Source organism: Colletotrichum higginsianum, chromosome 6 (assembly GCF_001672515.1).
Source record: "Colletotrichum higginsianum IMI 349063 chromosome 6, whole genome shotgun sequence".
NCBI lineage: Eukaryota > Fungi > Ascomycota > Sordariomycetes > Glomerellales > Glomerellaceae > Colletotrichum > Colletotrichum higginsianum.
Window position 1 is genome coordinate 3,491,063 of NC_030959.1, and position 16,046 is coordinate 3,507,108.

The 16,046-nt window shown below is 54.3% G+C and overlaps 5 protein-coding genes across 5 annotated transcripts; 3 read left to right on the top strand and 2 right to left on the bottom strand.

The window, feature by feature from the left end:
* Nucleotides 1-279: 279 nt before the first annotated feature.
* CH63R_09417 (uncharacterized protein) lies at nucleotides 280-2,484 on the top strand (the record flags this gene model as incomplete). Its single annotated transcript, XM_018304391.1, has 1 exon — nucleotides 280-2,484. The coding sequence occupies one exon, from the start codon at nucleotides 280-282 to the stop codon at nucleotides 2,482-2,484; it is 2,205 nt and encodes a 734-aa protein (XP_018156414.1).
* Nucleotides 2,485-2,936: 452 nt separating this feature from the next.
* On the bottom strand, nucleotides 2,937-5,047 carry CH63R_09418 (UEV domain-containing protein; the record flags this gene model as incomplete). The annotated part of the gene is made up of 4 exons (XM_018304392.1): nucleotides 2,937-4,238; nucleotides 4,300-4,538; nucleotides 4,599-4,686; nucleotides 4,751-5,047. The coding sequence occupies 4 exons, from the start codon at nucleotides 5,045-5,047 to the stop codon at nucleotides 2,937-2,939; spliced, it is 1,926 nt and encodes a 641-aa protein (XP_018156415.1).
* Nucleotides 5,048-6,717: 1,670 nt separating this feature from the next.
* On the top strand, nucleotides 6,718-8,220 carry CH63R_09419 (Indoleamine 2,3-dioxygenase; the record flags this gene model as incomplete). The annotated part of the gene is made up of 1 exon (XM_018304393.1): nucleotides 6,718-8,220. One exon carries the CDS (start codon nucleotides 6,718-6,720, stop codon nucleotides 8,218-8,220), a length of 1,503 nt encoding a protein of 500 aa, XP_018156416.1.
* A 287-nt stretch (nucleotides 8,221-8,507) lies between these two features.
* On the bottom strand, nucleotides 8,508-10,012 carry CH63R_09420 (Endoglucanase-5; the record flags this gene model as incomplete). The annotated part of the gene is made up of 5 exons (XM_018304394.1): nucleotides 8,508-8,883; nucleotides 9,070-9,433; nucleotides 9,498-9,559; nucleotides 9,614-9,862; nucleotides 9,924-10,012. The coding sequence occupies 5 exons, from the start codon at nucleotides 10,010-10,012 to the stop codon at nucleotides 8,508-8,510; spliced, it is 1,140 nt and encodes a 379-aa protein (XP_018156417.1).
* Nucleotides 10,013-11,430: 1,418 nt separating this feature from the next.
* Nucleotides 11,431-15,325, top strand: CH63R_09421 (DNA-directed RNA polymerase II subunit RPB2; the record flags this gene model as incomplete). The annotated part of the gene is made up of 3 exons (XM_018304395.1): nucleotides 11,431-13,815; nucleotides 13,872-15,100; nucleotides 15,163-15,325. 3 exons carry the CDS (start codon nucleotides 11,431-11,433, stop codon nucleotides 15,323-15,325), a joined length of 3,777 nt encoding a protein of 1,258 aa, XP_018156418.1.
* Nucleotides 15,326-16,046: the final 721 nt, after the last annotated feature.

Below are 16,046 nucleotides of genomic sequence, written 5' to 3' on the forward strand. Positions count from 1 at the left end.
GCAACGTGGTTGCCTTGGGGAAGAACCGGTTACGAGCCTCGAAAGAAGGGACGAAGGACAAGGAACGTTTGGTGCCATCGTTCTTCCCCAGAACCAACTGTATCGCGAGGCGAATTACAAATTGAATTTCGAAGGGACACACCAGAAACTATTATCATCTTCGGACTGTCTCCCCGGGTAGAGAACCACCCGCAGACCTCATGTTTTCCGTCCATTGAACCCGTACACAACCTCCAATACTAGTAGGGACACTGTAGTTTCCCTGCAACCTGACATCCAATGGAGAACACGCCCTCTGCAGCTCTCTCTCAGGCCCGACACTCTATGCCCAAGGACTTCGCCCAAGATGACCCCAGGCCAGCACCCCTCCGTCTCTCACCTAAGGACAAGCACGCGCTTGATGAGCCAGACACCTTGCCAGAACAACTTTGCGAGCCGAAGCCTCAGCGTCCAGGACAGGAGTCCAAGAAGGCTGGGGCTCTGGCATTCTCCCTATCCACACAGTCTACAAAAAGCTTGGCTTCCATTGTATCAAAGTTCGAGATCCTCGATGGCACAACCAGTCTAGAAGTCCGAGCCGCTGCCGGCCCCGAAATAGTAGACACCGGCACATCTCGTTCATCAGCCAGGGGCAGCTTGATCAGGTCAAATGGTAGGCAAGACGGACAAATCAACAACATTGAGGATTCTGCCTTTGGCGATGGCCGCATCAAACATGAGCAGCCGATCTCGACCTCAAGCTCAAGTCAGACCTCCTCTCGCAGAGGGCCGTTTGGTATACCACGAGACTCTCAATGTTTCAGAAAACAATCGACTGCCGAGACAATCGTGTATACGTTTGATGTATTTACCGGCGAGAGGCAGCCCGTTACCACCCACACCGTCACGAGCGGGAGCAACAAAAGCCTTGTGGCCGAAAGACGCCAGATCTTCGAGTCCGCCGCAGGCACAATTGACATCCCAGGCAACACCAAGCCACCTCCAATGCTGGTTGAAATGCAAATGCCCCTGAGTTTTCTGTCAAGTCAGCAAGCTTGCCGCCGTCAAAATACCGGAGCGGTCCGCTCCCCCCCACAGACACCATCACCGGAGAGACAATCCCGATTCAGGGCCTGGCAGACGGTGTCTAATGGGGCTACACTCCGCCAAAACGACTCGAGAGCACCGGAAAATAGAACCCACGAAGAACAGCCTCGCCGTGGCTGGAAGGAGCCAAACCCAATACATCCAACAGCATGGACCCGCAGCGTATCCAAGACAATCGGAAACAAGCTTGGCCAGATTGTCCTTTCCATAAGCGAAAACTTACAGAAGAAGAAGCTTTCCATCCCGAAGAGATATAAAAGTAGAAGAGAAATGTCTGCGCTGTGGCCACGAGCCATGGATGCCCTCCACTCAAGAGATTCATCGGGCTGCGAGTCGCCAGAGTTGGTTCCTGAGATTAACACCTACTTGCAGGAACATCCCGTTACTAGGACACCGCTCTTGACCAGGAAGCAGAGTAGACGGCTGTCGGAACTCAACGCATACACTATTCCCCGGCCGAACACCGATATCCAAAGCCACGGCAGACACACTACAAGCGAAAGTCTAGGCCTAACCCTCTCACCGACCAAAGTCGAAGGCAAAGCCCCCCAGAACAGAGTTGTGACTTTACGGAAATTGTTTGACAGAAGCTCTAAGGACGGCGGCTCTCAAGGTGGCTCGCAACTAAGACGTTGTCACACTGGACCAAGGAAGAAAACGCCAACCATTACTGGTCCCAATGGGGCGTCATGGCCCGACAATGGTCGAGCGTTCCAGGCAAGAGCATCATTGGAAGTCCTTCCAGAACGCCGGTCACTTCAGATGTCAACCGACATCCGTGTGTCGAACGAGACGACTCACTCATCACTAAAGGACTGTATCAACGCATACGAGTCCATATGCCGACCCAACATCGAAACCACCGCATTGGCACATGGAAAAGCTTCGGTTCGTCGTATGCATAAGCAAACCCGCGGGGTGGATTTGGAGACGAGTCTCCTTGAAAGTCGATTCAATAGCCTAGGCTTCAAGCGCGGTCGTGAGGCTTGGAGAAAGATCTCGGCATCCTGGGAGAAGAACACATCGCACGACGATGATGCTAGCAATGGAGACGAAAGCGGCCGCAAAGGACTCGCAATGATTAGAACAGGAGTTCTACATGCCCGGCAAGGATCATATCTGAGTGCCGGCCATAAGAATGAATCACAGCCTTTGAGCAAAACGGCTGGTGGGTTGGATGACATACCTCTTCCGTCAGAGTTTTCATCTCGCTATATCTCTGAGCCCCCTGCGACTGCCAGAACTAAGAATCTCTCAACACGCAGAAGCATGCCCGCCATAATACGCAAGCATCGAAACGAAGTACCTCATCTCGACGGTGTCCATCAGCGGCGAAACACAGCTCTGCCCATTAGTACGACCGGCCCAGTCATTGGATCAAGTTGGTGTCGAGCTTAGGTCGAATCATCAGCCTCAGCTCGCTGAAATGACCGAACTAGAGAGGCACCGATATTTAGTTGGGGGTGGTCGCGATCATCTTGAGGCTTTCTACTGGGCGGCACCGAGTGCAGAATCCACTATTCGCGACCGTTGGTGCCGGTACAGTTGGGCGGGGTGCAATAAGTTGCTTGCCAGAATAGCAAGAGAGACTACAGAAGCTGACTGCTCGGCTGATAGATCGTTTGGACTGCTTCTTGACGTCCTAGCGTAGCATAGAATGGTACATGTATTCTATTCAGGAGTACGAGGGCTTGTGGGGGACATCAGTCATGTGCGGCTTTGAATTGGACGCAGCCAGTCAAAAGATGAGTACCAGGCATTGAGCAACGTAGTCGAATAAACCTCTATTTACGCCCAAATGCGCGTGTTTCTGGGCTCTATGCGTAGGGCGACGGAGAAGACCCGCATTGCTATGCTGTCAACCCCATTCCCTTCCCTATCTTGCGAACCAATGCCTTTTTCAAGTACCATTCGCGAGCAAGAGAGCGCGTCGTCTTGGAAAAGACAGCAGGTGAAATTCTACCCCGTTCCACAGCCCGGCCCAACACGAAAATGGTGTCCCCAATGGCCTTCTCCTCGGCCACCAGCGCGTAGAGCTGATTGGCCACAACCGTAGGCGCCACTAGCAATTCATCGATGTCGGGGGCGGTCTGACGTGACGAGCCCTCAATGACAGCGTCAGCCTTTCGCAGCGCTTCCACGAGGATGTTTGCGTTGCTCTGAAGTAGGGCCGACGTTTGACCTAAGGTGCCCATCTCGGACTGTAACGTCGAAAATGCGGATATCATGGCTGTACGTTGCGCCTGCAAGCCTGCCATGCTGGACTCGTTCTGTTGCCGACTACGTTGACGAAGGGAGTGGAGCGTTTGCGCTAGTTGGTGCAGCAATGCATCTTTCTCCGGGTTTGGAGGTATTGGTGGCGCGGGGACGGATGATGGCGAAGGTATACTCAAGGTGAGAGGCTCATCGAGCAGATCCGGAGGCGGCGCTGGCTTTGCTATATTCTGTTGCAGAGATGGCTGGTGCTGTAAGCGCCGTTCTTGCTGCAGCAGCTGTGCCTGATACTGCCCGGCCGGCTGCCACCTGGGCGGAGGTCCATCGTATTGAGAAGCACTTTGCCGATGAGGTAGGAACAGGGCGGAGTGCCGAGGGTCTTCGGAGGTACCTTGTGGATGAGGAGCGTCGTCGTTAGAAAATTGGTGCCGCTGATGCTGCTGAAGATCGTGCGCGGAACGTGGGGACAGGGCTGGTGATGATAGTTGTTGCGAGGCAGGTACCGGAGGCAGAGGGGGAGCCGAGTCGTAACGGGAGTAAGTCTGACTCTGAGACCGATTTGGCGGATGTACACTGTGGTTTCCATGAACTGTTGTACGTTCGGCACCAGGTGGTAAAGGCGGTAGAGGGGGGCCGTGTCTCGCTTCGATCGGGGGCGGCGGGCTCCGGTACGAAGGCTCAGGGCCGGATTGTTTTGGCGGGGGAGGTGGAGGGCGTGAAGAACCTGTGGGTGCCTCGGTCGGCGGGCGGCTGGCTGGACGAGGAGCCAAATCAGGGGGCAGAGGCGGGAGAGGAGGAGGCGTTTGGCCATATGTTTGCGAAGGAGGGGCGGCATGAAGAGGAGGCTGTTGTTGACTTAGTTGTTGTCGGGCGATGACGGGCGGCTCTTTGGCAAAGATGTCTCTCAAGATGGCGAGGAAGTCGAGGATGGTTGATTTCTACATTACGAACAGTCAGACAAGGGTTGCGACGGGAGACACAGGGGCAGAATGGACGCACATCCCAGAAAGCGGCCCATCCTACAAGATATGGATGATAAATCTGTCCTTGGGGGTCTACATGCTGGCCGGGTCGGACCATCATGGTTTCGGTGGGAGTCACGTAGACCAGCGGAGCCTCTCGAGGGTAGGCGTGAGGAACCCATATTGAGATTGGGAAGCGGTAGGTGGTGCCTCTGAAGATGACTGGCAAGGTGCCAGAGAGGTGGAGGAGAAGGGCGGAGGCACCATTGTCAAAGGCTAAGAAAGGCATCAGCAGTAGCTCTGGAGGGATCGTGGTGGAATCGCGAGGGCACATACTGTGGACATCGGTCCGCGGCGATAGAGAGGAGTAGTGGGAGAGCGCCTGTGCCACATCGTTGTAGGTGCGGTTCACATCGTGGTATTCCTGGCAAGGGCGGCGCGTTAGTCGGGGAACAAAAGGTGGCGCGAGGAGAAAGGTGGTTAGCTACACTTGTGAGAACGCTGTAGAGCCAATTCAAGACGTGTTGCGGAACGGGCATGGCGGTGACGAGGCGAGAGAGGGGGGAAGGAGATGGAGGGAACGCGGCACCAAAATCGAAGCGCGTACGGGCGGGTGCGGGGATACGGCGGGCAAGGCTCAAGTCATGAATGCATATCGCGGGGGACCCGAGGCCCGGTACGATGCGTGTGTTCGGTGGAGGACGCAACGGTGACGGGCGACCCAATAAAGTCGGTCGGAAGACGGCAACAGCAGAGATCGGACAGCGGGGAGGGAACGGCGTCATTCACCTTCCGTCAACTTGGTGTAGGCGGCTGGAGCACGGGCGGACGGGAGAGGGTCGACGAGGATGTTGAAGCTCTGGTTGGGCACCGCACTGCAATGGTGAGAAAGGTACCTGACCTACCTGTGTGTATCATGGCCAAAGTAAGTACCCAGTACGAATAAACACTCAAGGTCGCAGATGACGCAAAGCTTGCTCTGACGATGTGGGGCCTAGGAGATGCATGAGGCACTGCAAGAGCTCGATGCCCTTCACGCTGCAATCCCACCTGTTAGTCGGTTGGCTTCGGATCCTGTTCAGCCAGGCAGTAGAGCCAGAATTTAGATCGCCGCCGTATCTGTCTGTATTCACACCCTTCCGGAACATCCTCGGTTCCATGACCAATCACTAGGATACTGAACGACAACTGATGACGACGGCAAACGTTGGGGAAATTTCGGACGAGTCGGACAGTGGCGCTGAAAGGTAGATCGTCCGGACCTTGCATGGACAAGGGCAACGTGCTGATCGGTGGGCTTGTCTTTTTTACGCGTCTCCGGGCCGGCGTCGGAGCTGCATCCCACCTCGTTTTTCTCACAGTCAACCCATATCTGCGATGAGAGAGGACAGACATAAGTTGTTGGACCGACTCATTGAAATCTTGCAGGCTAAAGGGCTGACTGAGCCCGCATAGGTAGTCGCCCGGTCGATTCCTGCTCCGCTGTCTATTAGAGACAGAGGGGCTAAGAGTGTGGAGGCTTAAGTCGGGTCGACAAGGAGGTCAAGCAACAATGAGCTGAATTATCATCGCACTTCCCTGCTTTTTGATCCTGCCGACCAGTCGGTAGGTTTGTTCAACTGCTAGAGTAATACAGTAAAGCCTCTACATTGCAATGAAACCTCAGGTTGTTTTCTTGGTTTATCCAACTTTATCATCCACGGACCCGGAATAATAAAGGATGAAAGAAACGAAAACCACGTACCCCGCTGATCCGTACGCGTGAGTACTGCATAACGGGGTCAGACGCCTCGTGAGTCGCCGCATGTTTCGAATTGCGCATTACAACCCCCAAGACCACGCGGCGCGACTATTCGGCTCTGTTAGTTCGGTACGGCCCTGTTTCCATCGTCGTTCATTTAGTGTACCCTTCCGCAAGCACCTCATCTGCTTACAGACTGTATTTTTCCTTATCCTTCCTTTTTTTTTTTTTTTAATCTGCTGGAGGGAAACCCCTGGAACCTTTCCCCCCTGTCCAATCCCACTTAGCCGAACGGGGACCGACCGTTGCGCGCATTAATAAACCACACCACACTCCTCGCCGCCGCTGTCGCTCCCGGCCGCCGCTCTCCCACTCCTGTCACACACAACCAACATCGTTACTAGCAATTGGGAGCAATTAGAAGAAGAAAATAGTCTTTTTCAACTCGTCTCGGATATTTTTGTTGAATGCTCGCAGTTTCAAGGATCTTTCGCACGGCTGAGGAGTATTCCAGCTATACCTGGATACTCCTTGCGTCAGGACCTTATTGAATACTGTCTATTGCATCGCAACCAAACCTCCCTTTTCGCCACAAAGACTTGACGTCTGTCACCCCTACGGATAAGCCGTTGCTTCACACACCTCAAACCTCAACAACCTCAACCCGGAACCGAAAGCGGACGGCCTTCACAGGCGACGAAGGGCATACTCATTATGCTCCCTCCTATCCCCGTGTTGTCCGACTATGGAATCTCCCCGTCCCATGGATTCCTGCCGGACGTTCTGCCACTGACCCGACTACCGGACCCCTACTATAACAAGTGGGAGGCCGTTGTCGCCAACCTCCAGGCACTTGTCCTCAGCCGTCGTCTCCGTCCGGTTGTCGATCGGCTGCCTGTCCTCTCCACCATCGGTCTGGAACATGACGCAGAATGGCGGAGAGCGTACTCCCTGCTGTGCTTCATGGCACACGCCTACATCTGGGGCGGCGATGAGCCGTGCGACCAGCTGCCGCCCGCCATCACCATCCCCCTTTTGAAGATCTCCAATCACCTCGAGCTGCCCCCGGTTGCCACCTATGCCGCTCTGTGTCTTTGGAACTTCAAGCCCCTGTTTGTCGATGAGGACATTGACAACCTCGAGAACCTTGCTACCCTCAACACCTTCACTGGCTCCCTTGATGAGTCTTGGTTTTATCTTGTCTCTGTCGCCATCGAGGCACGTGGCGGCCCCATCATCCCCCTTATGCTGACGGCCGTGGCCGCTGCTCGCCAAGCAGATGCCGCGACCGTAACCCGTTGCCTGCGCACCTTTGCTGAGCGCCTCACCGACTTGACCAACATCTTGCAGCGTATGCACGAGAGCTGTGACCCCAACATCTTCTACAATCGCATCCGAACCTTCCTCGCTGGAAGTAAGAACATGGCCGAAGCCGGCCTCCCCGACGGCGTCAATTACGACGACGGGTCTGGACATGAGGACTACCGTCAGTACAGCGGCGGTAGCAACGCCCAGAGCAGTTTGATCCAGTTCTTTGATGTCATTCTCGGCATCGACCACCGGCCGACTGGCGAGAAGCGGGACCCCTCTACCGAATCGGAACGGGAGTCTCGGGCTCCGGTGCCGCGTCACAACTTCATCATGGAGATGCGCCGGTACATGCCTGGCCCCCATGCCCGGTTCCTTAAGGACGTTTCTAGCGTCGCCAATATTCGCGAATTCGTCGAGTCTCGCAAGGATGACCGCAATTTGTGTCTGGCCTACGACGCCTGCCTCGCCATGCTTAGTGCATTCCGCGACAAGCACATCGCCATTGTCACTCGCTACATCATACTGCCCTCGCGCGAGGTACGTGCCCGCAGCAGATCAAGAAGCCCCGAGGCAGCACGTCAGCGTCTCAATCTGGCCACGGCCTCGCGTCAGCGCCAGTCCACCGAGCAGGGTAGCAAGTTGGAGAACACCGGAGGCAAGAAGAACCTGAAAGGCACCGGCGGGACTGCCCTCATCCCGTTCTTGAAACAGGCACGGGACGAGACTGGCGAGCCCGCCATCGAAGAGTGGACTCGCCGGTTCATGAGCAGGACCGTCAAGTCCGAAGGCAAGGGTGACTTCTTCCTGGGCAAGCCTAGCCAGCCCCACACGGTTGAAGTTGAGGTCAGCGGCTTAGCTGGCACCTGGACTATTGATGATGATGTCGGCGGCATTTGCCATTACTAGTGCGATGGCGAGAATGTCGGAATGGACGTTTAGGGTGGCGTGTTGGTGTGAAACCCAATACCCACTTAAGCTGGATGGGTGCGTAGTCCCTTACCAGGGCCATGGTTTCGATATCATAGATAAAATCGATAAAATCATTGATCTGGTGGTCTACTTGGAATCCTACATAATCTGTGTGTATGACCTGGAAAGGAAACATGGCAATCTCCCGCCCAGGTCACGGGTCCTCCGGCATATGCCCCTTATCATGTGATTGATGACAGTGATAAATATTGTAGGGTATCCAGCTATTGTGAAGGTTGGATTCTTGTCCACCTCATAGTCCAGTAGGCTGGCACTGCCAATAGAACGGGTTCAACGACACGCAGGCCGCACCAGCGGCGCATGCTGAAGGCGTGGGCCAGGAGCTGGCGTTGCACTGAGCCCAGACGGATGCCGTCCCCCCCACCGGGACGGACTTTGTCGTGGATATGACTGATGCGGAGCTGGATGTGGAGGATGTGTGGCTGCTGGTTGAGATCGCTTGAGAAGTCGCCGTAGTGGAGGCCGGCAGGCTTGCGCTTGTCGTTGTCGTCGTCGTCGTCGTCGTCGTCGAAGATGCTCTTGAACTCGACGACGACGACGACGCCGTGGGATTGGTGCCTTGAACGCATTGCCAATAATCTGTGTCAGATGTGAGCAAAGGTTCTGCAAATGGGTTTGCTTTACAACAAGCTTACAGTCGGTCACATATTTGCAGTAGTAGCCAGAGGTACACTTTAGCACGGATTAGTCAATAGCTGCTTTAGAAATTTTGGCCAAAGAAAACACCAAACCTTCTTCTGTACATCCCATGCAGTGCTATCGCACTGCTCGTGTGGCCCCGCCGTTTCGGTGGGCTGCGGCGGCTCCCATTTTGTGTTGGTCGGCATTTGAAAGGCAGGGAAGCTGGCATCGTCGGAGCGGCGACAGCCTGACCGGGCCACCAACTCTGATGGGCACTGAACCTGAGTGAAGGACAAGCTCGGGTTGTCCGCGTTCATGAACCAATCGAACCTCCATTGGCAACCGTTTTGGAGCTTGGCAGGCAGGAAAGAACACTCGCTACGGCTCGAGACACCGCCGTAACGAGCGCCAGGAAACTGGAATCCGAACTCGCTCGTGCAGCCGTCAAATATCCCCAGACCGCCGCCGGGCATCATGATGTCGAAGTGGTTGCTGCCCAAGTCACCGCCTGGACGCCGCGTCAATGCCATTCCGGACACAGGGACTGAGACTCCTCCTTCCCCTTCCCTTACCTGTATTGGTAGACTGCACAACCATAATCTTGCCCTTGTTTTTGCCGGATGTGAACGTTATGCTGGCCCTAGTATCAGCGTGTGAGAGCGGTCAAGGGCCTGTTGCATGATCTCACGCGTAGCAACCGCAACACCAACTAGCCTCGGTACCGCCACTGATAGCTGTAGCTGCGAATCCAAAGGACACAAGATCGTTGACGGCCCAAGGAGCTTGATTGGTGCATGTGTATGCAGAACCACCGCTTTCGCAGCCACTTTTGGCGTCAGGATCCAGAGGGAGATCATTCTTGTCGCAGGTTAGAACTGGACGGTTGACGGATGCCTTTTGCTGCCACGCGCAAGATGGCTTGCAGCAGTCCCAGTATCTATATGACAGTGTATGAGCTACATCACTCTTTCGAGCAAGAATTAGTACTGGATGCCAACCTAGTGGATTTCCCAGCCCCAGACGCAGCCAAAGTAGCCGTGAGCAAATGTATGAAAACAACCAAGCTGGAGACGGTAACAGAACGCATGATGGAAAGTCAAGGGTCTCTGAAAGAATGTCAATGAGCGAGTGATTTGAGCATCCCCATCTGAGAGCCTGCAGGCACCGTCTTTATAGAGCCCAGGGCGACCAGCGGCATCAATCGATATTAACAGATTGGTTCATGTCCGCCCTGTCTCAACATCCCAGCTGGGAAGAGACGGGTCCAAGATAGGAGTCGAGTTGGTGGGAATGGAAATGCGGTAGCACGGCTCCGTTAAGCGTATTCGGAGATATCCCACAAATCAGGCTAAATGCAGTTTCACGGAAAACCTTTAAAAGATCGTGTAGGTTGAAATTGCTCGTACGCGAGACTATTGGCCAGAAGATGTGTCTCAAGAAGTTTCGGCAAGTGAACCGAATTAAATTAAAGTCGAGCCAACCACGAGGATACTGGAAGAGCGGATGCAACCTTGAAAACCCCAAATGGCTAGTTCAAGGCCATGAACCGGGCGTTCGGATGGTACAGCCGGCGTGTCCTGGCAGTTTTCAAGGAAACCGGAAGGCAAGAGCGGATTTCGTTTGGCTCCGATACCTGAAATGGCTGATCACTTGATCACGTTCATCTCGGCTGAGACGGACTGAATGTGAATGGACGGAGTAGTCCATTATGTTCGGCATGCCACGACGCCGCACATCTCAGTTGCATCCTGATCTGGAGGCGGAGTTTGATGATACTGTTGCCTCCCAGATGAGATGGACCGTTGCTGTCCTTCCCGGGAGCCGGACCTTGTCAAAGCTTCAAGAAAAGGTGGCGGGCGTGGTTCTGGTGCCAGTCAGACAGACACGTCAAACCCATCGCCGTCGAAATGGAGTAGTCAGCACAACACGTGATAGTGAAGCTCTTGTGGAGCACCTGCCCGCTGAGGCGCAGCTTCCATTGGCGAGCTACAGGCACTCAGCATCCGACGGAGCGCTAGCACAAAAAAGGCTAGCCCATTGTCTTGCCGCGTTCTTGAGCCTCTCGGCCTGTCTGTTGCGCCTGCCTCGTGTCTGGACGGGATTTTGGGACGAGGAAAAAAACACTACTCAACGAGGCTCATCGTTTGTCTCGCGTACTGACTACCATCTACCACCACGTCGCATCCCCTATCGACAGCGCCTTGCAGAACGGCACCGAAACTTCACGGCTGGACTTGTTTCCTTTCCCCCTTCTCGCGAATGCTCCGACCGAGCTGAAGAGGCAAAACCGCCTGGGCTCTGCGTCGTGATTGTTAATCATCATTGTGGTTTTCCATCTCTTGCCACCAACCCCCAATCGATCGCAACCCCCGCCCTCACTCGCGCCTTGATTATCAACACACGGAAGGAAGATTGCACAAGTCTCAGTCTCAAGGAAAATACACAATTCTTGCTGTTGACTACGACTCACCGCATACGCGTGCGCCGCCGCCTTCAATTGTCAAAATGGCCGACTACGACGAATACGACTACGATGGCTACGTTGAGGAAGACGACACCAGTATCACCCCCGAGGACTGCTGGACTGTAATCTCTTCATTCTTTGAGTCCAAGGGCCTGGTTTCCCAGCAAGTCGACTCTTTCGACGAGTTCACCTCTTCCACCGTTCAGGAACTCATTGACGAGTACTCCCAAATCACCCTAGACCAACCGAACCCCATGTCCGACAGTGACAAGGTCATCGCGCTCCGCCGATATGAAGTCAAGTTCGGCACCGTCATGGTCTCCCGGCCCTCCATTACCGAAGCTGATGGAAAAGTCACAACGCTACTTCCCTACGAGTGTCGCGATCGAAACCTCACCTATGCGAGTCCCTTGTACGTTAAGATCACCAAGAAGGTCTCAATTGCGGTAGAGAAGCCTATTCCGTTGAATGAGCTCGACGAGGAGCAGCAGGACGAGCTTGCCAACACTGGCGAACACCCTACCAAGCTTGAGTGGGAAGAGGAAGAAAGCGGCGAGGATTACGGTGCCGACAAGAATAAGTCGGATGACATGAAGGATATGATCTTCATTGGAAGAATGCCGATCATGGTTAAGTCCAAGATTTGCCATCTGAGCAGCGAACAGGAGGATGACCTGTTCATGCTGAACGAGTGTCCGTACGACCAGGGAGGCTACTTCATCATCAACGGCAGTGAGAAGGTGCTCATCGCCCAGGAGCGCTCGGCCGCCAACATTGTCCAGGTCTTCAAGAAGGCCCAGCCGAGTCCTTATTCCTACACGGCCGAGATTCGCAGTGCCCTCGAGAAAGGCTCCCGGTTGATTTCCAGCATGATGCTAAAGCTTTACAGCAAGGGTGATGCAGCAAAGGGCGGTTACGGTCAGACAATCCACTGCAGTCTGCCCTATGTTAAGGCTGACCTGCCGATTGCCATCGTTTTTCGAGCGTTGGGCGTGGTGTCCGACGAGGACATCCTCAATCATATTTGTTACGACCGAAATGATAGCCAGATGCTCGAGATGCTGCGACCATGCATCGAGGAGGCTTTCTGCATTCAGGACAGGGAGGTTGCTCTCGACTTTATCGGCAAGCGAGGCAGCAATCACAACATTCCGAGAGAGAAGCGCGTGAGAACTGCCAAGGACATTCTTCAAAAAGAAACCCTGCCGCATATCTCACAGAGCGAAGGTAGCGAGACGCGGAAGGCATTCTTCCTGGGTTATATGGTCCACAAGCTGCTCCAGTGCGCGCTGGGCCGACGCGATACCGACGATCGAGATCACTTTGGCAAGAAGCGTCTCGACCTTGCCGGTCCCCTTCTCGCTAAACTCTTCCGCAACATCGTTCGTCGTATGAATCAGGAGCTGTCTGGCCATCTCAAGCGCTGTGTTGAGTCAAACCGGCAGTTCAGTCTGACCCTTGGTGTCAAGCCGCAGACCCTCTCCAACGGCCTGAAGTACTCCCTGGCCACCGGCAACTGGGGCGATCAGAAGAAGGCCATGAGTTCAACGGCCGGTGTATCTCAGGTGTTGAATCGGTACACTTTCGCGTCCACCTTGTCCCATCTTAGACGTACGAACACCCCTATCGGTCGTGATGGCAAGCTGGCGAAGCCTCGGCAGCTACACAACACCCATTGGGGCTTGGTGTGCCCGGCAGAAACCCCCGAGGGTCAAGCCTGTGGTCTCGTCAAGAACCTGTCGCTCATGTGTTACGTCAGTGTGGGCACGCCCGCCGAACCTATCATTGACTACATGATTCAAAGAGGCATGGAAGTGCTCGAAGAGTACGAGCCGCTAAGATATCCTAACGCCACCAAGGTGTTTCTCAATGGTGTCTGGGTCGGCGTTCATCAGGACCCGAGAATCTTGGTACCCGACGTCCAGGGTACCCGTCGACGAAACGTTATCTCTCATGAGGTGTCTCTTGTTCGTGATATTCGAGACCGTGAGTTCAAGATCTTCTCTGATGCCGGCAGAGTCATGAGGCCCGTCTTTGTCGTGGAGCAAGGCGCAAATGGCATAGTGCCCCAGGGCTCGCTTGTGCTGCAAAAGGCGACGGTCAACGAGATGCGCGACCAGCAAGAGAACCCGCCGGACAACCCGGCCGACAAGATTACATGGGAATCACTTGCTCACAGTGGAGTCATCGAGTACCTCGACGCAGAAGAGGAGGAGACGGCCATGATTTGCATGACGCCCGAGGACCTGGAGATCTACAGGCTGCAAAAGCAAGGTCAAGTGGTCGAAGACAACACGGACGGCCCCAACAGTCGTTTAAAGACCAAGATCAATCCCACAACGCACATGTATACCCATTGCGAAATCCACCCCAGTATGCTGCTTGGAATCTGCGCCAGTATCATTCCCTTCCCCGATCACAACCAGGTATTTATCACCCATCCCCATGTCCCCTACCACTGCACTGACTAATTCGATGACAGTCTCCTCGTAATACTTACCAGTCTGCCATGGGAAAGCAAGCCATGGGCTTTTTCCTGACGAACTACTCACGCAGAATGGACACCATGGCCAACATTCTCTACTACCCTCAAAAACCGCTTGCTACCACCCGATCCATGGAGTTCTTAAAATTCAGAGAGCTGCCAGCCGGCCAGAATGCCATCGTCGCCATTGCCTGTTACTCGGGCTACAACCAGGAAGATTCCGTGATTATGAATCAGAGCAGCATCGACCGTGGCCTCTTCCGAAGTTTATTTTTCCGATCCTACACGGACTGCGAAAAGCGTGTGGGAATCAACCTGGTTGAGCAGTTTGAGAAGCCTTTCAGAAGTGACACGTTGCGTCTGAAACACGGCACATACGACAAGCTGGACGACGATGGTATCGTAGCCCCTGGCGTCCGTGTCTCGGGAGAAGACATCATTATCGGAAAGACGTCACCCATCAGCCCGGACAACGCGGAACTCGGTCAGCGGACGACCCAACACGTCAAGCGTGATGCATCTACTCCTCTCAGAAGTACCGAGAACGGTATCGTGGACCAGGTCATTGTCACGACCAACCAAGACGGGCTCCGTTACGTCAAGGTCCGGGTCAGGACGACAAAGATTCCACAGATCGGTGACAAGTTTGCGTCGCGTCACGGTCAAAAGGGCACCATTGGTGTCACCTATCGTCAGGAAGACATGCCCTTCACCGCCGAAGGCATCACACCAGATATCATCATCAACCCTCACGCCATTCCGTCTCGTATGACCATTGCTCACTTGATCGAGTGTTTGCTCAGCAAAGTCTCGACTTTGAAGGGCATGGAGGGCGATGCCACTCCTTTCACGGATGTGACAGTCGACTCAGTCTCACAGCTCCTCCGGGATCAGGGCTATCAGTCGAGAGGCTTTGAGATCATGTATAATGGCCATACTGGCCGCAAGCTGCGAGCCCAAGTCTTCTTTGGACCGACATACTACCAACGCCTGCGTCATATGGTCGACGACAAGATTCACGCTCGTGCTCGTGGCCCCGTGCAGATCATGACTAGACAGCCAGTCGAGGGTCGTGCCCGTGACGGTGGTCTGCGTTTTGGAGAGATGGAGCGTGACTGCATGATTGCTCACGGCGCTGCATCGTTCCTCAAGGAGAGACTATTTGAGGTCTCGGATGCATTCCGAGTGCACGTTTGCGAGATTTGCGGCTTGATGACGCCCATCGCGTAAGTGCCTTCCTTCCACAAATCTTGCCATGAAGTAGAGCAGCGTGCTAACCATAAGACAGAAACCTTTCGAAGCAGTCATTTGAGTGCCGACCATGCAAAAACAAGACGAAGATAGCGCAGATTCACATTCCGTATGCGGCGAAACTCCTCTTCCAGGAACTGCAGTCGATGAACATCGCAGCTCGCATGTTCACCAACAGATCCGGAGTGTCCATCAGGTAAAGGGGATCTTGCTGAAGGGGCCGGATGAAGCACTGGAAAGGGAAACTCACGAGGTGGCATGGTGCGCCTTGTGATCGGACGGGCTTGCGAATATGGGGATGGGAGTATTCCGGATGATTGCTTTTGGCATCATAGAGGCTAGGAAACACTTCTGGCCACCCGAGCTATATTATCGGCGGGCGGTAGATTGACAGATGGACGGACGCCTCTATGTGTCTTGCACTAATGACATGTACTATCATACAATGCAAAAACAAAGAAGGAAGAACAACAAAGACAGGATATGCGTTTGACGCGATTGGGATGTTTGATGCATCCGAACTTTTGGTTCATAGTTTGTACAGGTGAAGATGGGTATAAATACATATTGTGATGCACAGCTCCCTCCATGCTGGCTTGCAACCCGATCGTCCCGGATGCGTGAAGTATCTGATGCCATCACAGTCATGGCCCAAGCAGGTTGCCATGCTAGTGGGTTGCTTTGAATGGTGACGCTAGAACAAGATGAGAGCAGTTTTGCTTGGAGCCGATGTCTGTCAGTGTGCGCAGCTCATCTTCTCATCTGATATGAGTCGAATCACTGAGGCCTCTCCCTCTCTCTCTCTTCCTGTCTTCCTGTCTTCCATTTTTCTTTTCCATTCCTTCCTCAGGTCCTCAGTCATCTACATCCCCTAACATGCAGCATGCTTCGCAAGAGGGCCGGGTCTGCTCCTGGCCAACA